The 21,229-nt window shown below is 40.1% G+C and overlaps 1 protein-coding gene across 3 annotated transcripts in view; it reads left to right on the top strand.

Annotated features, from left to right (window-relative positions):
• mtm1 (myotubularin 1) overlaps positions 1–21,229 on the top strand; it is a 181,599-nt gene that overhangs the window by 138,849 nt on the left and 21,521 nt on the right. For all 3 annotated transcript variants that reach the window (XM_063061111.1, XM_063061109.1, XM_063061110.1), the window contains 3 exons: positions 8,599–8,682; positions 13,122–13,277; positions 17,270–17,458. In XM_063061111.1, the coding sequence (XP_062917181.1) occupies positions 8,599–8,682; positions 13,122–13,277; positions 17,270–17,458 (429 nt within the window). The remainder of the gene's footprint in view (positions 1–8,598; positions 8,683–13,121; positions 13,278–17,269; positions 17,459–21,229) is intronic.

Here is a 21,229-nt window from a genome sequence, read left to right on the forward strand (position 1 = left end):
TCATTGAGATCTGTCGAATATTGAAAAGCCTAGATAGAGTGGATATGAAGAGGATGTATCCTTATAGTGGGGAGCCTAGGAGCAGAGGGCACAGCCTCAGGATACAAGGATGTTTGTTTAGAACAGAGATGAGGAATTTCTTTACCCAGAGAGTGGTGAATAGCTGTGGAAGCAAGTTCATGGGTATATTTAAATTGAAGATTGAAAGATTCTTGTTTAGTAAAGGTGTCAAAGGTTATAAGGAGAAGGCAGGAGAATAGTATTGAAAGGGATATTACATCAGCCATGATAGAATGGTGGACCAGAATTAATGGGCTGAATGGCCTAATTCTGCCTCAGTGGCTTATGTTCTTATCTTTGGGATTTGGAATATTTATTTAGAGAGACAACACGGTAACAGGTCCTTCTGGCCCAACGGGTCTGCACCACCCAATTTCCCCCGAGTCACCAATTAACCTACTAACCTGTGTGTCTTTGCAATGGGGGAGGAAGCCCATGCTTTCATGGGGAGAACATGTAGGCCCCTTAGAGACTGTGACAGGAATTCAACCTGGATCCCTAATGCTGTAACACTGTTGTGCTAACCACTACGCTACCATTTTGCCCCATTCATTGAGTGACTTACTGTAACAAGATTTCATAATGGATGTACAGAAATTAGTTTGTACTTAAGTTGTTTCTGATTTAAGTATTACAATATTATTGGTTTTTGAGCCATATGGGGAATCTGTGATGTTTAGCTTGTCCTAGATAACTAGACGTAGGAACTGTTGCCAACTGGATGTCTTGAAGTCTTGAATTTTAGATGAATAGCAGCTATTATGACTACAGTGCAACATAGGGCTAAGTGTTTTGTAAATGGCATGTTTCAGGAGGTTTTTTGCATCTCAGCTCAAATTCCTACAGGCAGATGGAGTGGGTGACCATTGGGAAGGCAAGCATAGGCAGATGGCACAGAACTCTCATGAGTACATCATGCTTTTGCACCAGTATTCATCTCCCACGCTGGATCAAGTGATGTTTCATCGTACTAAATGCTTGAGTTTAATTTAAATTTTTAATTTAGTTTTAGTTTAGAAATACAGGCCCAATAAGACCATGCACCCATGTAACCAATTAACCTACTAACCTGTGTGTTTTTGGAGTGTTGGGAGGAAATTGGAGCACCCGAAGGAAACCCACACGGTCCTGAGGAAAATGTACACAGTCCTTTCAGACAGCAGCACGAATTGAACCCAGGTCACTTACTTTGTAGTAGCGTTTATTATGCTGACTGCTACACTACCATGTTGCCTATAAATGGAAAATTAATAAGGAGTAGTAGGTAATTTCAACTGCTTCACTATGAACTCGATAGCAGCAGATCAAAGAATATATATAATTCAGGATTCTTCTCTTTCAATATTTTTATTAATATATAAATTGCATAAATACAGATACAAAATTCATAAGGATACAAGTAAGTAATACAAATTACATTACATTTAAATCACAGTAATATGATCACAGTATCCCATATTCCAAATCAATCATGTAGAAAAAAAAGATTGAATTATGAAATGAAATAAAATAAAATAATTGTATTTTATTTTTAAAAAAATCTACCCTCACTACCAAAATGAGCTGGTTGGTTAAAAAAAAAAGAAGAAAAAAAAGAAATACCTTACCATATAATATAATAATAATGGCTCAGATCCATACTTTAATAACAGTTCAAAGATTATGAAAATAATTCAGAAAGGGTCCCCATAACATTAGTAAATCATGTTTAGAATCAGAAATCGAACAACGAATCTTCCCTAGATCAAGGCACAACATAACATCAGATAGCCATTGAACATGAGTGGGCGGGGCAGCCTCCTTCCACTTGATCAAGATCGCCCTCCTGGCCATAAGGCCAATACCCGCAAATTAGATGGCTTCAGTTTTGTAGCACTGTCCTCAACAATACCAAACATGGCAGTCAAAGGATTGGGCTTAAAGCTGACATTGAAAAGTACAGAAAAAGTTTGAAATACATCTTTTCAAATTTTTTCAAGGCTCGGACATGTCCAAAACATATGAATTAGTGTGGCCACTCCATTAGTACATCCATCACAGTAAGGGGAAATATCTGCGTAGAAACGGGAAAGCTTGTCTTTAGACATATGAACTCTATGTACCACTTTGAATTGTAACAAAGAATGACGAGCACATAATGATGAAGAATTAATCAATTTTAAAATAGTCTTCCAGCTCTCTTCAGATATGAAAATCTGTAAATCCATTTCCCAGTCTCCTTTAATTTTATCTAAAGAGGCCTTTTTCAGTCCCAACAGCAGACTGTAAATGTAAGATATTGAACCGTTGTTAAAGGGTTTCAGATTAAAAATTGTATCTATTATATTCTTATCTAGACTTGTAGGAAATGTGTGTAATTAAGATCTTAAAAAATCTCTAATCTGTAAGTATCAAAAAAAAGTGGATATTGGAAAGGTTAAATTTCGTTGAATGTTGCACAAAAGAAGAGAGATTCCCTCCATCAAACAAATCCTGAAATCGTTTAATACCCAATCTATCCCATTCTTTAAAAGATAAGTCAAATGGTTTGGGATTCTTAACATAGTTTTGATAACTTTAATAAATCTGAAAGCATTGAGAGGGGCGAGTATTCAGATTCATTTATTTATCAGGTACATTGAAACAAACGTACAGGTACTGTACATTGAAGAAAACATGTACATCAAAGCATACAGTGAAAAGCATCACTTGTGTTGGACAACCAACACAATCTAAAGATATACTGGGGCAGACTGCAAGGGTTACCACACATTCCGGGTCCAGCCTAGCATGCCCACTGTGTTCAGCTGAACAGAAGCAGCAAAACATCAACAGCAGAATAAGCCAGTTCACCCTCCCATTCATCCACACACCTACTCACTCACATGGACAGACTGCCTCTAGGCCATCGCTCTCCAATGGATTTGCAGACTAGAAGACACTGGACCTCTGTCTGGACTAAGTACTGGAATTAGTTTTGGGGATAGAGTGTGGACATGTGAAAAATGTGAAAGAGGGATGTTCATATTTTACTCTATTTATGGAGAAGGAGAAAAATAGGCCTGGAGTAAAATTTAAAATTGGGATAAATTAATATGAAAGATAATGCTGTGGAGCTTTATGGTTGCCAATGCTGACATTATGATGAGATAGAACTGGCTGGGAATGTTTTTGTTAAAAGAAATTAAATTGGGAGGAGATTTAATGGAGGTGTATAAAATTGAGGAAAAGATGAGTAAAAGTATCTTCCTGTTCCAGGGAGATCACACAGTTAATTGTTGGATTACAGAGGAGTTGAACAAGAAATTAACAGTAAATGAAGCTGCTCCATATTTGGACAGCATGGGCATGGTGGGCTGTTGTGTCCCTTTCTTTGCTATAGATTTCTGTGATTCAATGTTATTGTAAGACATAGGAGCAGAATTAGGGCATTCGGTCCATTGAGTCTGCTCCGCCACTCCATGGCTGATTTACTATCCCTCTTGACTCCATTCTCCTGTCTTCTCCCCATAATCTTTGATGCCCTTACTAATCAAGAACCTATCAATCTCTGCTTTAAATATACACAATGACTTGGCAATGAATTCCACAGATTCATAACCCTCTGGCTAAAGAAATTCCTCCTCATCTCTGTTCTAAAGGGACATCTTTCTATTCTGAGATTGTGCCCTCTGGCCCTAGACTCCCCCACCATGGGAAATATCTCTCTACATCCATTCTGTTTAGGCTTTTCAATATTAGGTGGGTTTCAATGAGATTCCCACCTCATTCTTCTAAACTCCAGCGAGTACAGGTCCAGAACCATCAAATACTCCTCATGTTAATGTTTTCATTCCCAGGATCATTCTCATGAACCTTCTCTGAACCTGCTACAATGCCAGTACCTCCTTTCTTAGATGAAGGGCCCATAACTACTCACAATACTCCGTGTGGTCTGACCAGTGCCTTATAAAGCCTCAGTATTACATCCTTGTGTCTATATTCTCGCCACTGCCTATAAAGAATTTCCACGTGTCTGTGTGGGTTTCCGGTTTCCTCCCACAGTCCTAAGACGTACTGGTTAGTTTCAATAAGTACATTTAATGTTAGAGAAATGTATACAATATACATCCTGAAATAATTATTCTTTGCAAACATCCACATAAACAGAGGAGTGCCCCAAAGAATGAATGACAGTGAAATGTTAGAATCCCAAAGCCCCCTAGCTCTCCCCTCCCGCACATTAGCAGCAGCAAAGCAACGGCCCCCCCTTCCCCCACCAGCAAAAAAGCATCGGCACCCCCCACCGAGCACTGAAGCGTGCAACAAAGCATCAATAAAGACACAGACTTGCAGTACCCCAAAGACTACTCATTCACCTGGTAATTTGACATAACCACAGTCAGTCCCCCTCCCCCTCTCCCTAATATGGGAAAAAGAGGTGTTTCTGTTTCACAGCAAGAGGGGAGACATAACAAAGCAACTTGCTGATTTATGGTGTTAGAAGTCTGTTGCATCGCTCCTTCTGAGCTTTCTGGCTAAAGAACTTGGGTCTCTGGACACATAGCCATCAGCCAGCTCACTGCTTACAATCTTCCATCTCCCACAACACATCAGGCGGCAGTGCCACCAGCCTTGAATCCGTCTGCCTCCAGAGCCACGAAAAATCCGGCATCCTGAAGGTGTGCTAGTCTTCCAGGCCGCATCTTTGGCATATCAAAAAGCGGCCAGTTGTGAGGCCCCGAGAGTGGGTCTCATTTCCGCAAAGAACCAAAGTCAGCGTGTAACTCCAGGTCAGGGTCTTCAAAAGAACCTTGAAAAGGGAAAAAGAGAGATATCAAAGATAGAAATAGAGCTGTTTGTGAAGATGCAAGCAAAAGAGTCACTATTAGGCGCCGTTGTCCTCCTAAGTTCCGCTTAGGTAGGGGTTAATTGGTCATTGTAAATTGTCCCATGACTAGGCTAGGATTAAATTGGAGGATTTGCTGTGTGGCGTGGCTCGAAGGGCCGAAAGGGCCTATTCCATGTTGTATCTCAATAAGTAAAGTATTCTAGTCCTCTCAAAATGAATGCTAGAACTGCATTTACCTTCCTTACCACCGACTCAGCCTGCAAGTTAACATTTAAAGAATCACTGCATGAGACTCCCAAGGCCCTTTGCACCACTGGTTTCTAAATTTGCTCCCCATGTAGTAAAATAGTCTATGCCTTTAATATTTATATCTCTATAACATGCACATAAAATATAGAAGCTGGAGTTGGCTGTTTGGCTTTGTATTCATGTTGCCTTTCAGTATTGTCGCTGGCCTTCTCTCTTAGCAGATTTCCCTATTAATCTTGATTTCCTTAATCTAACAATTGCCTTGAATACGATCAGTTGAGCCTCCACAAAATTCGCAAAGCCATGGGTGAAGAAATCTCTTTTCATCTCTAAGGAATGTCCTTCCCTACCTTGATTCTGTGCTCTGGTTCTAGATGCTTCAGTTCAGAGATGTGTCAATTCTGTATTTACTGTTAAGCACCATAATAATTTTATAGGTTTCAATGCAATTGCCTCCCTTTCTTATAAACCCTAAAGACTGCCCAATCTGCTTGATCACTTCTTGTACAATAAACCTGCCATCTCAGGAATCAATCTTTAGTAAGGAGTCCAAACCTGTGCACTGTATTCCGGATTTTGTCATACCAGAGTCTTATGTAATTGAAACAAGACTTCACCAGCTTTGAACTCCAGTCCTCTAGTAGTAAAGACTGACCAACTATCTGCTTTTCCTAATTGACTGCTGAACCTGCACATTAACTCTCATTGAGGTGTGATTGGAGCCTCAAGGAACATTTTTAAAAATAACTAACTCAATCTAGTTGTCAATAAACAGAAATGGGGTGTGTGAGAAAATGATCATTTCCTAGTTTTTTTTTAGGTCAAATGAGATAGTTTTATCTACTGTTGATGCTTGATATGCTAATACATTTCTTGTGAAAACTCACCAGTTGAAATGATTGTATGTTTTTTTTCTTTTATTGTGCACTTTCTATTTGCTTTATAATTGGACTACGGAAATATGTGCTTACAAGCTTAGTGGGTTTCCTTTAGTTTATGTGCAGCTTCTGTGCAATCTGCTTAACACCTCCCTAATAACTGGAAAAGCTCACTGTATGGCAATTGAAGTCACAAATCTGTCATTGCTCTCCAGTGCACACTGCTCTTTGGATCTCTTTTAATTATCAGTTTCAAAGAGAGCCGTCTCAATATGAATTTTCCCTCGTAAAGGTAAATTCCAATACTTTGGTGTGCAGTTCAGCATTTCATTTGCTCTTTGTACCCTTGCAAGGTAGCAAAGGTAATCTATTAAGGTGCTGGCAGTTTATGGTGTTACAGAGTGAAACAGTGCAGTACATGCATTTAACCCATTACATAAATGAAAGTGCTTTCCAATTAGTTCATTGCACATTTTCAAGGAACACTGCCACAAGAAATCAGCAGGCATCATCATGTACTCCCACCATCCAGTCCATGCTCTCTTCTCCCTGCTGTCATTGGGAAGGAGGGAAGGCACTTTAGGTACCACGTCACCAGCTTCAGGAACAGCTATTTACCCTACAACCATCAGGAATAAAAATAAAATGCAGATAAATAAATAATACTGAGAACAGTCCTTGAAAGTGAATCCATAGGTGTGGAATTGGTTTAAAGGAGATACTTAAGGCAAGTTGTTTTATTTTTACAGTGATAGGTGCCTGAGTGGTGAGGTTGAGATATGCCTACCAAAGGAGGTGTAAAGTGCTGTTTCTCGCCACTAGCCTGCAGGCCACCCTTGGGCAAGGTGTAGTATCTGTTTAGCCCTCCTGATCAGGGTCACATGAAGCCATGAGAGCAGGTGGTGGATGGTTCTAAGAGCAACTGGTGCATATCGCAAGTCCTGGTTATGCGACCACTGACGCCAGGCAGACAGTCTCTGAAGTGTATTGATAATGGCTGGGGTCACCTGTCTTGTAAAGACACTGCCCAGAAGAAGGCAATGGCAAACCACTTCTGTAGGAAAAGTTTGCCAAGGACAATGATGATTGCACTACCCTTCTCTCAAAGGGTGCTCTCAACAGGTCACCCCGTTGTCTAGTATATATTTAAAAAGTGAGGTAGTGTTCACGGGTTCAATATCCATTTAGGAATCGGATGGGAGAGGGGAAGAAGCTGTTCCTGAATCGCTGAGTGTGTGCCTTCAGGTTTCTGCACCACCTACTTGATGGTAACAGTGAGAAAAGGGCATGCCCTGGGTGCTGGAGGTCCTTAATAATGGACGCTGTCTTTCCGAGATACTGCTCCTTGAAGATGTCCTGGGTACTCTGCTGACTAAATTTACAACCCTCTGTAGCTTCTTTCAGTCCTGTGCAGTAGCCCCCCAATACCAGACAGTGATGCAGTCTGTCAGAATGCTCTTCATAGTTCATCTAAAGAAGCTTTTGAGTGTATTTGTTGACACACCAACTCTCTTCAAACTCCTAATGAAGTATAGTCGCTGTCTTGCCTTCTTTATAACTGCATTATTATGTTGGGACCAGGTTGGTTCCTCAGAGATCTTGACACCCAAGAACTTGAAGTTGTTCACTCTCTCTACTTCTGACCCCTCTGTGTTCCTTCGCCTTACCCTTCCTGAAGTTCACAATCAGCTTTTTCATCTTACTGACATTGAGTGCAAGGTTGTTACTGTGACACCACTCCAATAGTTGGCATATCTCACTCCTGTACACCCTCTCGTCTCCATCTGATACTCTGCCAATAGTGGTTGTATCATCAGCAAATTTATAGATGGTATTTCAGCTATACCTAGCCACACAGTCATGGGTATAAAGATAGTAGAGCAGTGGGCTAAGCGCACACCCCTGAGGTGCACCATGTTGATCGTCAGCGAGGAGGCAATATTATCACCATCCGCAGATTGTGCTCTTCTGGTTTGGAAGTCGAGGATCCAATTGCAGTGGGAGTTACAGAGGCCCAGGTTCTGTAACTTATTAATCAGGACTGTGGAAATGATGGTGTTAAATGCTGAGCTATAGTTGATGAACAGTGTCGTGACTTGGGTGTTTGTGTTGTCCAGGTGGTCTAAGGCCGTGTGAAGAGCCATTGAGATTGCATCTGCTGTTGACCTGTTGTGGCGATAGGCAAATTGCAATGGGTCCAGGTCCTTGCTGAGGCAGTTCAGTCTAGTCATGACCAACTTCTCAAAGCATTTCATCGCTGTAGTATTAGTATTACATGCTCTGCATTAAGATCCTAGAAGTTTGATAGTCTATCTGAATGGAGGATGGGAAACAGTATAGGTGGGCTGTGTTCATTGTAATTAGATTCATTGTAATTATGTTAATGCCCTTGCTGAAACAGACAATGTAAACAAAGCAACTTTATGGATGGAAAGAACTGTCTGTAAGGATTGCAATTCCAGCATGTTTTCAAGTTCTGATTTGCTGAGGAGATCTCATTTCAAAATTCTGTAAAGATGCAACAGGAAGATTTGAGGCTCATGGGAGAAATTAGCAAATATATTATTGGTGTTCTAACAATTACTGCTCTGTTCATTTCAGCAATTTTTTGCATTTGAAAATAAAGAAACATTCTATGAAGATGGCTGGAAAGTTTATGACCCAATTGAAGAATTTAAGAGATTGGTAAGTTGCTTTTAGAGTCTGCTTGGGTTCGAAGTACATAAGCTGTTTAACATTGAATTTGCATTGTACTTTTAACAAACACCATTTGAAAGTCATGTTTATAAACCCTCTTAATTTCTCTTTAACTAAGCCAATGCTTTCTCTCATCACATCCTGATATGGGCCCCCTTTCACTCCCACAATGACCTCATACTTGAGTGCTTTTAATACATACATGCATTAACCAGCAATCAACTGATCAAGGGTTATTGGGCCTCATTCTGTTTTGTTAAAAGGCTTTCACTACCTCTGGATCCTCTTCAAAACAGAAATTGCTTCTGCTGTATTTCCCAGTTCCAATTTTTCCCTTCACCCCAGTCTTGCTTTCTATGCTGTGGAGAGTTTATGGATTTCCTTATTACTGAGTCAAAGTTTATCCAGCCAGCTGTTGTCCATTCCCTCTCATGTTTTACCTGCTGTTCTGGTGCATTCCATTTTCATTTGTTTTTGTTCTAATGCCTTCTCAAATGTCATTATGTGCTTCTTTTATCTTCCAGTTGTTCATGCATCAGAATCAGATTTATTAACACTGACATGGTGTAATTTGTTGTTTTGTGGCATTTGTTGTTTTATTTATGTATATGTATATATGCGATGAGACCACATTCAAGTTGGAGGAACAACACCTTATATTCCATATGGGTAACCTCCAACCTGGTGGCATGAATGTCAATGCCTCGAACTTCTGGTAATGCCCCACCAACTTCACCATTCCCCATCCCCTTTTCCCTCTCTCACCTTATCTCCTTGCCTACCCATTGCCTCCCTCTGGTTGCTCCTCCTCCGTTTTCTTTCTCCCATGGCCTTCTGTCCTCTCCTAATAGAATCCCCCTTCTCCAGCCCTATATCTCTTTCACCAATCAACTTCCCAGATCTTTACTTCATCCCTCCCCCTCCCAGTTTCACCCGTCAATTTGTGTTTCTCTCTCCCCTCCCCCCATCTTTTATTTCTATTCCTCATCCTTTTATTTTCCAGTCCTCCCGACGGGTCTTGGCTTGAAACATCAACTGTACTTTTTTCCATAGATGCTGCCTGGCCTGCTGAGTTCCTCTAACATTTTGTGCGTGTTGTTTGGATTTCCAGCATCTGCAGGTTTTCTCTTGTGCCTGTTTCTCTTGCCTCTCCACATTTAAATTTCCCTGGTCGGGCTTCTGTATCTGCCACATCACCATCATGAAATTCAAAAGGAATGTTCTCTGTAACCTTTGCCAAAGTATGCAATCCTCAATTACCCTACATTCTTTATGGTTGCCCATACCATCCTGATCTCTTGCCCATCTACCGAGAGCCCAAATATTTCCGATAATGCTGTCTTGCCACTGCACCTGTACCTCTGTGGAGTGCTTGGCTCCCTTCTTTACCTCAACAACAGTGGTTTTTAAATGTAGGTCAAGTTTACATTTGTGGTAAAATTATTTCATTTTTATCCGATATTTATTTTTGAACCAGAGAAATATCGGAAAGTTTAAAGCTGCTCTCTTTGGCTTCTACCCCATTATTGTATTATTGAGAGTGGTTCTATCTTATCACTGGTGGATGTTTAGGACTCAAATTTCTCATTTTCTCATACTTTCTTAGAACTAGAAGGAGCCCTTATGGCTCATTGGGCTTGTGCTAGTTCTGGAAGCAATTCCATTTGCTCACTTTCATGTAACTATTTTCTGTCATGTACCAATTAGCATCTGTTTAAGCCTTCCACCAGCAATCTATACTGGGATAATTCACAGCAGCTAATTAACCTAACAGCCAGCATGTCTTTGGCATATGGAAGGAAACCAGAGTACCCGGGCAAGAATGTTGTATGGTCCTTGGGACAACATACAAATTCCTTACAGAGTTAGAACCAGATACACTATCGAAGCCAGGTTGCTGGAGCTGTGAGACAGGTACATCGCCTGCAGCACTTGGTGTAGGCTGAGTCGGACTGATTGCAAACCTTGTTCTATTTCTTAACCAGTTGCATTCATCTTAATAACCTGAGTCTCGGTTCTTCCATTGTACCCTCATCTGTGAGTTTGTCACCTTTGGGTTTTACTTTCATAGTGGTCTCCTGGCCATCCTCTTACCTTAAGACTTGTCAATTACTTTGTGCCTTGTTTTCAATCTCCTTTGTGTCTCATGTACTTTTTGTTGACATGTAATGGCTCCAGGTTGTGTAATTTAAAATCCTCATTCACACCAGTCTTTATGGTCTGGTCCTTCCTTGTGTTTGTGAGGCCTCCTTACATTTTGCAGCACCAAAACTTCTGTTTCCTACTCTATTCCATTTTCCCCACAGTTGTTGGCCTTGGGTCCACCTACTTGAACCTTGTGCTTTTGAAACCATTCAATTCCATCTGCCGCAAAACAAGAAATTTGATGACGTGTTAGTATTGATAAGTCTGATTCTGAATTCTGAACACAAAGAAATTCTGCAGATGCCGGAAATCCAGAACAACACACAAAATGTTTAGAGGAACTCAGCAGGTCAGATAGCATCTATGGAGGGGAATGGACAGTCAGTGTTTTGGGCTGAGACCTTCATGAGAAATGGAAAGCCAGAGGGAGGAAGTCTTCTCCCTCTACTTCTCAAGGCCCCTTCTTGATATAGTATGCAGACTTCTTTCCCCCAAAAACCCTTTCTTGGATAAGTCCATTGTTGTGGCACCATGGACTTGTTTACATATTACTGTATAAAAGTCACTTGTTGTTAAGTCATTTTTATTTCAACTCTAATTTGCCAGGAATGCTTATGGCAGTTTGCAGTTAGGGTAAAGTGCTATTTCAGTGTTTTTGTACAAGGCTGAACAGAACTAACCTTATAGTTCTTCAGCTATCTTCATTGCATTGGTTAATTCAAACAGCTGAGGTAATATGATTAATGCAGATTCTCAACAATGGGTTTCATTGTATTGATTTGTGGTAAATCAATTAATCACTAGAACTGGTAGGGTAAAAATTAAGATTGCTGTTCTAATTTAAAAAGAAATAAGATTCTAATCAATTGTTCTGATCTTTTAATGTACTGATTAACCCTTGAAAATTAAGCCGTGCTAATACGGTGATCAGTTATTTAAGAGCATGCCATTTATTAGCCTTGACTTACTAATATTGTTTGGTGAATGAAGCAAATGGTTAGTCAAACAAAAAGCAAAAAAAAGACTGCAAGAGCTAGATATCTGAAATAAAAAACATTGAAATTAGTCTTACAACTCTGGGGTGATGAAAGGTAATCAACTTGAAATATTAACCCTGAGTCCTGATGGAGGGTTTTGGCCTGAAGCAGTGACTGTTTATTCCTCTCCACAGATGATGCCTGACCTGCTGAGCTCCTCCAACATTTTGTGTGTGTGGCCCTGTTTTTCCTTGTCTTCTTACTGCCTGACCTAAATATTTCCGGAAATTTCTAATTTTTTAAATAATTAAATTAGTTTTCATTAGGTTGCCTGATATCTTACTCAATGCATCATTGTTAGGAAGTTGTGGCTTGTAAGGGGATTATTTTTAGACCTAACTGAGAGACGGTAGATCAGCTGGGGACAGTTAGTCTTAATTCTTATGTCTTAGAAATATTATGGTAAGAAATATTCTTTGTATTGAAGTTAATACCTTTTCATCTTTTAAATGCTCTAGAAGTGTGTAATTATAACTTTTAGACATGCAAATTCTGGTCCTTTAGCATTCTCATGTGGCTAGCTGAAGTAACTACATCTAATCAGAAAGAGTGGGTATTGGTCAAGGGGAGAATTCATTTTGTTTGAAGTTCTGCCCCATTCTGTAGAAGGAAGTATTAGCTGAGGGAGAATTATGAACTTTTTCTCTTAAACATATTTATTGCTCAATCTATGGAATTGAAACATCTGTTTTAATTCCTCATAAATTTAAGGAGTTTTCCGATAAAGATCTTTTTATATACAAGATGGTGAATACTTTGGAGAAGGCAGGGTGAAAATATTATCTTTATTCAGCCCCTTCTAGTAAGTTGGCTTTTTTATTTCCAAGTGATTTGCTTGATTTATAATTTAGTCTATCTGTTGTTCATTGTTTATTAGTATTTGAAATTCATTCAAATTTCACATGCAAATAGAGGTTTGTGGTTTTATAAGAGCAGTGGGAATGAAGTCAGGGATAACTATTTGATGGGAGCAGGATTTTAATTGTTACTTACAAATTTGGCTTTATTTGTAATTTTATTATTGGCAATTAAGTCTGATGTAGAGACTAGGAGATGGTAACATTAGGATATAGTACGATGTTAAGAAGGCTACCTCGTATGGTAGGTGGTGTAACATACTGAAATGCAGATTCAAGCATATGTTGTTTCACTTTTAACTAGTTATCAAAAATAAGTTTACTTTCAAGTTTTTAATAAGGACCGTTTTCACTTCTATGATTGTACTATGTTGTGATCTTCCTCCAGGGCATACCTGATGAAAAGCGAAAATGGAGAATTACTACCATAAATCAAAATTATGAGCTATGTGAAACTTATCCACCAATCTTAGTAGTCCCAGCCTGCGCTAGTGATGATGATCTGCGAAAAGTAGCAGCTTTCAGATCTAAGGGTCGATTACCGGTATGTATGGTAAATATTCTGCTGATAATTGTCCATTCATGGAGTCATACAACATGGAAACAGGCTATTCAGCACATCACTTACGCACTGACTATTAGGCACCTGTCTGCATTAATCACAACTTTCATCATCTGGCCCATAGTGTTTAACGTCTACAAGGTTCAAGTGCTCATCTAGATACATCTTAAATATTAGCAACTCTGCTTCCACCATTCTCTCCAGTAATGCATTCCAAGTACATACCATTCTCCAGGTCCATTGCTGATCTCACTTAACACTCTTATCCCTTACCCTAACTGTACTCTGGGTTACCCAAGAAAAGGAAGATTATAGTTTGTAAAATCGATTTAAAATTAAATTTGCCTTAGGTAATGGATGATTTTTTGAAAATTATATTTCATTTCCTTTTTTCCAACCTAACCACATTTCATAAAATTCAAATTGAGTTGCAGACAAGTATTTTGTTGTGTTCACTTGGAGATTCCTTTGCAAAGATCTTTGAAGTTAGAGGGATATATTGAGTACATTGCAAAGCATTTGGGATCTTGGGCTTTATAAATAGAATACAAAAGCAGAGAGCTGTGGCTAAAATTTTTTAAAATCCTTGTTAGGACAAAGCTAGATTGAGCCCAGATCTGATCATGATAATTTAGCTAAGAATGAAGTAATGCTCCACAAGATATCAGAGGGTTGGGAGATATTAGTCACAAGGTTTGGTTGCTGAATCTAATGTTGTTTTCTTTGGCGTGATGTGTATTGGATTTAGATAATGTATACAAAAGTATTTCCATCAGCAGAAGAGAAGACGACAGAATTAAGGTTTTGGACAGGGAATACAGGAAGGATATAGTTAGCACATCACATAGGGAAAAACTTCTTTAGACATAATTAACAAGCTAGAACTTGTAGACTGAAGGTGGAAATGATCACTGATTTCAGAAGGAAATAGGATAGGCATTCAAGGGGAACAAATAGTAGTAGGGGTGTGAGAATAGAACAGACTGATTGCTCAGAAGAACACAGGTATGCATTTGATGGGTTGAATTGATTTTTCTATGTCATAATAATGACCATCTGTTCTAAAGTATATTCATTTCCGTATGCTAACTGGCTACCAGGTTTTCCTGTCAGAAATGTATCACTGTTCTGTTGAGAGTTTGTCAGATGATTGCAATCGAGTCCATAAAGGTTACTGTAAATCAAGACTTCCCAACCTGGGTGCCATGCACCCCTTGCATAATGCTTTTGGTCCTTGGCATAAAAAGAGTTGGGAGCCCCTACTGTAAAAGGTCTTTCTCACCTAGCCATTTCTTCTAGTTCCTGTGCAAAAAAGATTAAAATGCTGTATTACACATTTCTTATTAAATCTAATAAAAGTTACCTTGTGTTTTCTAAGACAGTCACTGTACTTTACTTTTGAGGTTTTAGTCTGTCCTGAAAGTGTTTGGATTTAATAGTATTCACACAAGATGTGATTCCAGTTTCTTTTCATGCAATTTTTAAAACGTGTTTAGTAATTATCCTCCCATTATTAAAGATTTCTAAGAGACATGTTCTGATGAATGTTCATCTTCTGATGCAAGATGCAGAAAAATTACCTTTTTGCTTTTTATGTTCATATTGAATCTTTATGGTAAAATTTATTATCCCTGTCTAATTAAGGAATTGTTTTGAGAGGTTCCTTTACTGTTGAGAGATGTTAGAAGACATTATTTTACACTCAGGAAAGGAATTTTAGGGAGGAAAGGGAATACAGCTTCGGTTGTATTCACAGTGAATGAAAGAAGGTGGAATATGTTACTTTTACTGTGGAAAGCAATTGACCTTAAGCTGTAATTATTATTGTACATCATCAGGATTTGGTGATTGGCTTGGGCTAACGTCTCTTATGTGAACCTGCCCATAGTTGATAATGTAGAGTCACTGTATATTAAACGGTAACAATATGAAAAACAGACGTTTTTCAAATTTTTGTATAGATCAGATTTAATCTAAGCAATTCATATGTCATATAATTTTCTATTTTATTTTACACCTCTTGGTTATACATTGATATATCTATATTGTTATATATCTGTTTTATAGGTTAACGGTTCTTTAGAAATGTCATAGTATTAGGCATGTACAGTATAATCCATGCAATCTACAGAACTTAGAAGAATAAAACTAATAACATGAGGGGCTTATTCATTTTTAAGTTGCAAGTTCTATTGACCATTCCATTTTTCATCTATGTAGTTCCAACATGAAAGTAAATTATTTGAGGACAATGCAACACAGGAACATGCCCTTTAGCCACAATTTTGATAAACACAAACATACTTACTGCCCATTATGCTGCTGGCACTTAGGGCAGCGATGAAGGTCCTTCATTTCAGGTAGTGTTCAGGGCTTCTTTCATTATGATAGTAGCTTCTTCTTGGTTTTCACTGCTGTCAGCCATACAAGACCCAGATGGAGACTCAGGAATACCGTTGCACATAGGTATAGTAAGGATTCTTCATTGCTGTTTCGGTAACAGTTGTGTTTTACCAATCAGAGTTGTTAGCCCTGAGCTGAATCCCCGAACTTGGAGGATCAGTGGTCCACTCCTAGTGTGGATTCTGCCTTCCATGTCAAACAGTTCAAAGGGGAGAAGCTGGACTAAGAGTAGTCCACTAGTCCTACCAAGAGCAAAAGCATAAAACCCTGACTCCAGCTAAAGTAGCTCTCCAGTCAATGAGGCAGGCAGATCTCCAAATCACAAGGTTGTGGTCCTCTTGGAGGAAACACAAACGTGTGAATATTGCAGACATCATGTTGGGTGCCCTCATCTTTTTCTAGAGTTGTAAAATAGTAGTTTTGAAATTCCCTACATGGTGTCACCTTTAAGGGTAAAATAAATTCTTTGGTGCCCTGTTCTTGCATCAAGATGATTTTGAGTCACCAGAGCAAGAATCATACTTTGCTTTTGTATACATATAAAACTGAAATGTGAATACCATGTTTTAAGTCTCTGCAGTAAGTTACTTGGATTGGAAAAGCCTTCTATGATAAGTAATTCACTTCATGTTTCCAAGATGCCACTTGGATCTGTTCTAGAGCCCTACAAAGTTAACCACTGGCATTTGGTTAACCAATATGGGAGTCATCGTGTAGGATTCCCTAGAGGCCAACTTGCAGGTGGAGATGGTAGTAAAGAAAACAAATGCATTGTTAGCGTTCATTTTGAGAGAACTAGAATATAAGAACAAGGATGTAATGCTGAGGCTTTATAAGGCATTGGGCAGACCACACTTGGAGTATTGTGAGCAGTTCTTGGCTCTGAGAAAGGATATGCTGACATTGGAGAGGATCCAGAGGAGGTTCATAAGAATGATCCTGAGAATGAAAGGGCTAATATGTGAGGAACGTCTGAAGGCTCCAGGCCTGTAGTTTAGAAAAGTAAGGTGGCTCTTATAGGGGCCTATTGAATATTGAGAGTCCTAGATAGAGTGGACTTGGAAAGGATGTTTCTTATAGTGAGGTGGTCAAGGACCATAGGGCGTAACATCAAAATCCAAGGACACCCCTTTAGAACACAGATGAAAAGGAATTTCTTTAGCCAGAGGCTGATGAATCTGCAGAATTCATTGCCACAGATAGCTGTGCAGGCCAAGTCATTGGGTTATACTTTAAGCAGAGCTTAATGGGCTCTCAATCATAAGGGTGTGAAAGGTTATGTGGAGAAGGCAGAAGAATGGATTTGAGAGTGAAAATAAATCAGCCATGATGGAGTGGCGGAGCAGACTTGATGGGCCGAATGGACTTACTCTGCACCTATCTCTTATGGTTTTATGGATGTTTAGATGGTCTGTTTTAATGGCAGAGGAAAGATAGGGGATTGTAGGGGGTTAAAGCTTGTTTATTATTTTATTGAGTTGCTTGTTCTCATTCATTTTGCATTTATTATCACTAACTTTAAAAATTAGACAACTGACTTTCATAATGACCTCTATTCATTTGTGTTTCAGGTGTTATCCTGGATACATCCTGACAATCAAGCTGTGATTGTTCGTTGTAGTCAGCCTCTGGTTGGGATGAGTGGAAAACGCAGCAAGGATGATGAAAAATATGTTGATATTATTAGAGAGTCCAATGGCCAGATCCAGAAGTTAACGATCTTTGATGCAAGGCCAAGTGTTAATGCAGTTGCCAACAAGGTTTGTACCATAGAGTCCCACAAAACACAGGCCCTTTGGTCCAGCTGGTCCATGCTCCATTCAGTCAAGTCCCAGTTACCATGTTTGGTCCCACATCCTTCTGAACTTTCCTATCTATGTACTTGTCCAGTTGTCTTTTAAAAGTTGTTAATGTAACTTGACTCAACCATTTCCTTTGGCAACTGATTTTGTGCATAGGCCACCCTCTTATGTTTATATATTAAAAATGTTTCCCTTCAGTTTCCTCTTAAATCTTCCTCTGCTTACCTTGAACCTGGGCCCTTTGTTTCACCAATCCTGAGAAAAACACTATGCATATTCACCCAATCTTTGCGTCTCGTGATTTTATATAACTTTATAAGATTACTTCTCGATCTCTTGACACATCAAGAAAAAAAGTCATAGCTTGTTCTACCTTTGCCTATGAGTCAATCTCTTGAGTTGCAGCAACATCCTTGTAAATGTTTACTGACCATTACTGATTGCAAAACTCCAAGTGAATCCTTTACCACTGTAAATGGTATTATATGTTGGATTTTCATTCCAGGACGAAGGAGATGTTTTTTAAAGAAAGGGGCTTCCCTTCCTCCACCATCAACTCTGCTCTCAAACGCATCTTTCCCATTTCACACACATCTGCTCTCACCCCATCCTCCCGCCACCCCACTAGGAATAGGGTTCCCCTTGTCCTCACCTACTACCCCACCAGCCTCTGGGTCCAATGTGTATTTCTATAACTTCTGCCACCTCCAACGGGATCCCACCACTACGCACATTTTTCTCTTCCCCACTTCCTGCTTTCTGCAGGGATTGCTCCCTACGCAACTCCCTTGTCCATTCGTTCCCCCCCCCCCCGCCATCTCTTCCCATCGATCTCCCTCCCGGCACTTATCCATGTAAGTGGAACAAGTGCTACACATGCCCTTACACTTCCTCCCTCACCACCATTCAGGGCCCAAGACAGACCTTCCAAGTGAGGCGATACTTCAGCTGTGAGTCGACTGGGGTGATAAACTGCGTCCGGTGCTCCCGGTGCAGCCTTCTATATCTTGGCGAGACCCAGCGCAGGCTGGGAGACTGTTTCACTGAACACCTACGCTCTGTCCGCCAGAGAAAGCAGTATCTCCCAGTGGCCACACATTTTAATTCCACGTCCCATTCCCATTCTAATATGTCTATCCACGGCCTCCTCTACTGTCAAGCTGAAGCCACACTCAGGTTAGAGGAACAACGCCTCATATTCCGTTTGGGTAGCCTCCAATCTGATGGCATGAACGTTGACTTCTCTACCTTCCGTTAATGCCCCACCTCCCCTTTGTACCCTATCCCTTATTTATTTATCTATATACTCCTAAAACTTTCATGCTCTGTCTGTCTGTTTGTGACCACCAATTAGCGCAAATGGTGTGTTACAGCAGCACTTTTTTTTGGCTAAATTGAATTAAAATGAGCTAACTTACGGAATGCAGGCAAAGTTCAGGGTTATATATTCGTATAAAATTGCTCATTCGCAAAAATCAACAGGCTCTCTTTTCACCCAAGAGCCGATTCACCATCATGGAAATTGGGACGCGACAGCCCGACGCATGCGCACGGCCAGCCTCAGCAGTGACACCAACCGGAGCAAAAGGGCAGGGCAGCTCTATTTCAAGAGATCACATTCTGCTAATCACCATCAGCATGTGCAGGATTGGGACAGATCTAACTGCCACCCATCGATAAGAGATAATTAAATCTTACTGTAATGACGTACTTCGAGACACCCATAAAACTCTTTGCTGCAGTCACATTCATTTAGGAGAGCGCCAACCACATCAAGAACAATCAGCATCCTTTGGTGTTACTGCTTCGTATCTTCTATCCAGCATTAGGGTAAAAAAAAAATGGTCAGCCTAATTTTGCTGCGTGGAGAGTAAAGGGGGACATTATGGTCAAGAGATGACGCCAAACGTAGTCGAGAAGCAGCAAGGAGAGAGACAGAGAACAAGAATCGGATGAGGCCAGGGCCGCACGGCTCCAGGATCAAAGAGTCAGGACAAAAAAAGATGAGAGAAGAAGAGACAGAGGAGTAGAGGCATGCACGACTCCAGGATCAGAGACAAACAACGAACAGCAGAAGAGATGAAGAGACAGGGGATGAAAGGACTGCATGTCTCCAGAATGACAACAAGAGGCACAAGGGTGGCAGATGAACCAGAAATGATGCCATCAAAAGTGTAAGCAACAGGAATTCTGCAGATGCTGGAAATTCAAGCAACACACATCAAAGTTGCTGGTGATCGCAGCAGGCCAGGCAGCATCTCTAGGAAGAGGTGCAGTCGACGTTTCAGGCCAAGACCCTTCGTCAGGACCTGAAATGTCGGCCATCAAAAGTGTCCTCCGTTAAATGAGGAGGAGCTATATTTGCTTTGCTACGCGTCGTTCTTCTTTAATAAACTGAGGTTTTCTATTTCAGTTTCCAAAGCAAAATGATACCAATAGCATTCAGGAAAATTTAATGTTCATTCTGGTTATATCAGACTGCACTACCCTTCTCTCAAAGGTGCCCCAACAGGTCACCCCGTTGTTACTTTTTCCCTTTTTTTTCCTCTCTCTTTTCTCCCTCTGTCCCTCTCACTATAACTCCTTGCCCATCCTCTGGGCTCCCCTCCCTCTTTCTTTCTCCCTAGGCCTCCCGTCCCATGATCCTCTCCCTTCTTCAGCCTCGTATCCTTTTTGCCAATCAACTTTCCAGCTCTTAGCTCCATCCCTCCCCCTCCTGTCTTCTCCCATCATTTCGGATCTGCCCTCCCCCCCCCACTTTCAAATCTCTTACTATCTCTTCTTTCAGTTAATCCTGCTGAAGGGTCTCGGCCCGAAACGTTGACTGTACCTCTTCCTATAGATGATGCCTGGCCTGCTGCGTTCACCAGCATTTTTTGTGTGTGTTGCTTGAATTTCTAGCATCTGCAGATTTCCTCGTGTTGGCATGGGTTTAGATAGATTTATTTAAAGGAAGTTGTTCCCATTTGTGAATGGTGCAAGGACCACAGAGGCACACTTAAAATTCTGCACCAAATGTACATGAGGACTGCAAACAAAAGTATTTTACTCTGGTAGTGGTTCAGGATTTGGAGTTTGCAGTGGGTATGTGTGATGAAAGTGGAATCAATCAGTGCCTTTAAAAACAGTTGGTTATGCATTTGAAGAAAGACCTTTTTTCAGGGCTTTCGGGAAAAAGCAGTGTAATAGAAGTGTCAGGATTGCTTTACTATAGCCACATATTGACTTGTTCGGTTGAACAGCCCCCTCCAGTACCTTAACAATTCTGTGATTCAGTCTACAGTTGCTAGAATTAAATAGATAGTGTTAGTTGTTTAGTACTCATTTTTGAAAATACATTCCATTTCCCTCTTAGCTTGTTAATCATTTCCTAAATCTACAAAACCATTTCCCTTACAACCAGACTTCTCACTGAAATCAAATTAACATTTGTTTTATGATTGGATGACCCTATTGTATGCTTTCAATTCCTGTGCTTCAACTGTTACACTAGTATTGATCAGAAACACAGAAATAGTTTAGAGTTGATCCATACATCAGGGTGAGTGAAATTTCTTTACTTGTGTGAAGCTCACCAAGTGAACAACATGATGATAATAACAAATGCAGTGAGTGCAAACAGCTGAAAGCTGCAAAGCTGTATTGGAAAGAGAAATACTAAAGTGATAACAGTGGAAGAGATAGAATTAATAATCCCGTCTGACATTATAGATATTCGTTTAAAAAGTT

This window comes from Mobula hypostoma, chromosome 10 (genome assembly GCF_963921235.1).
Source record: "Mobula hypostoma chromosome 10, sMobHyp1.1, whole genome shotgun sequence".
Lineage (NCBI taxonomy): Eukaryota > Metazoa > Chordata > Chondrichthyes > Myliobatiformes > Myliobatidae > Mobula > Mobula hypostoma.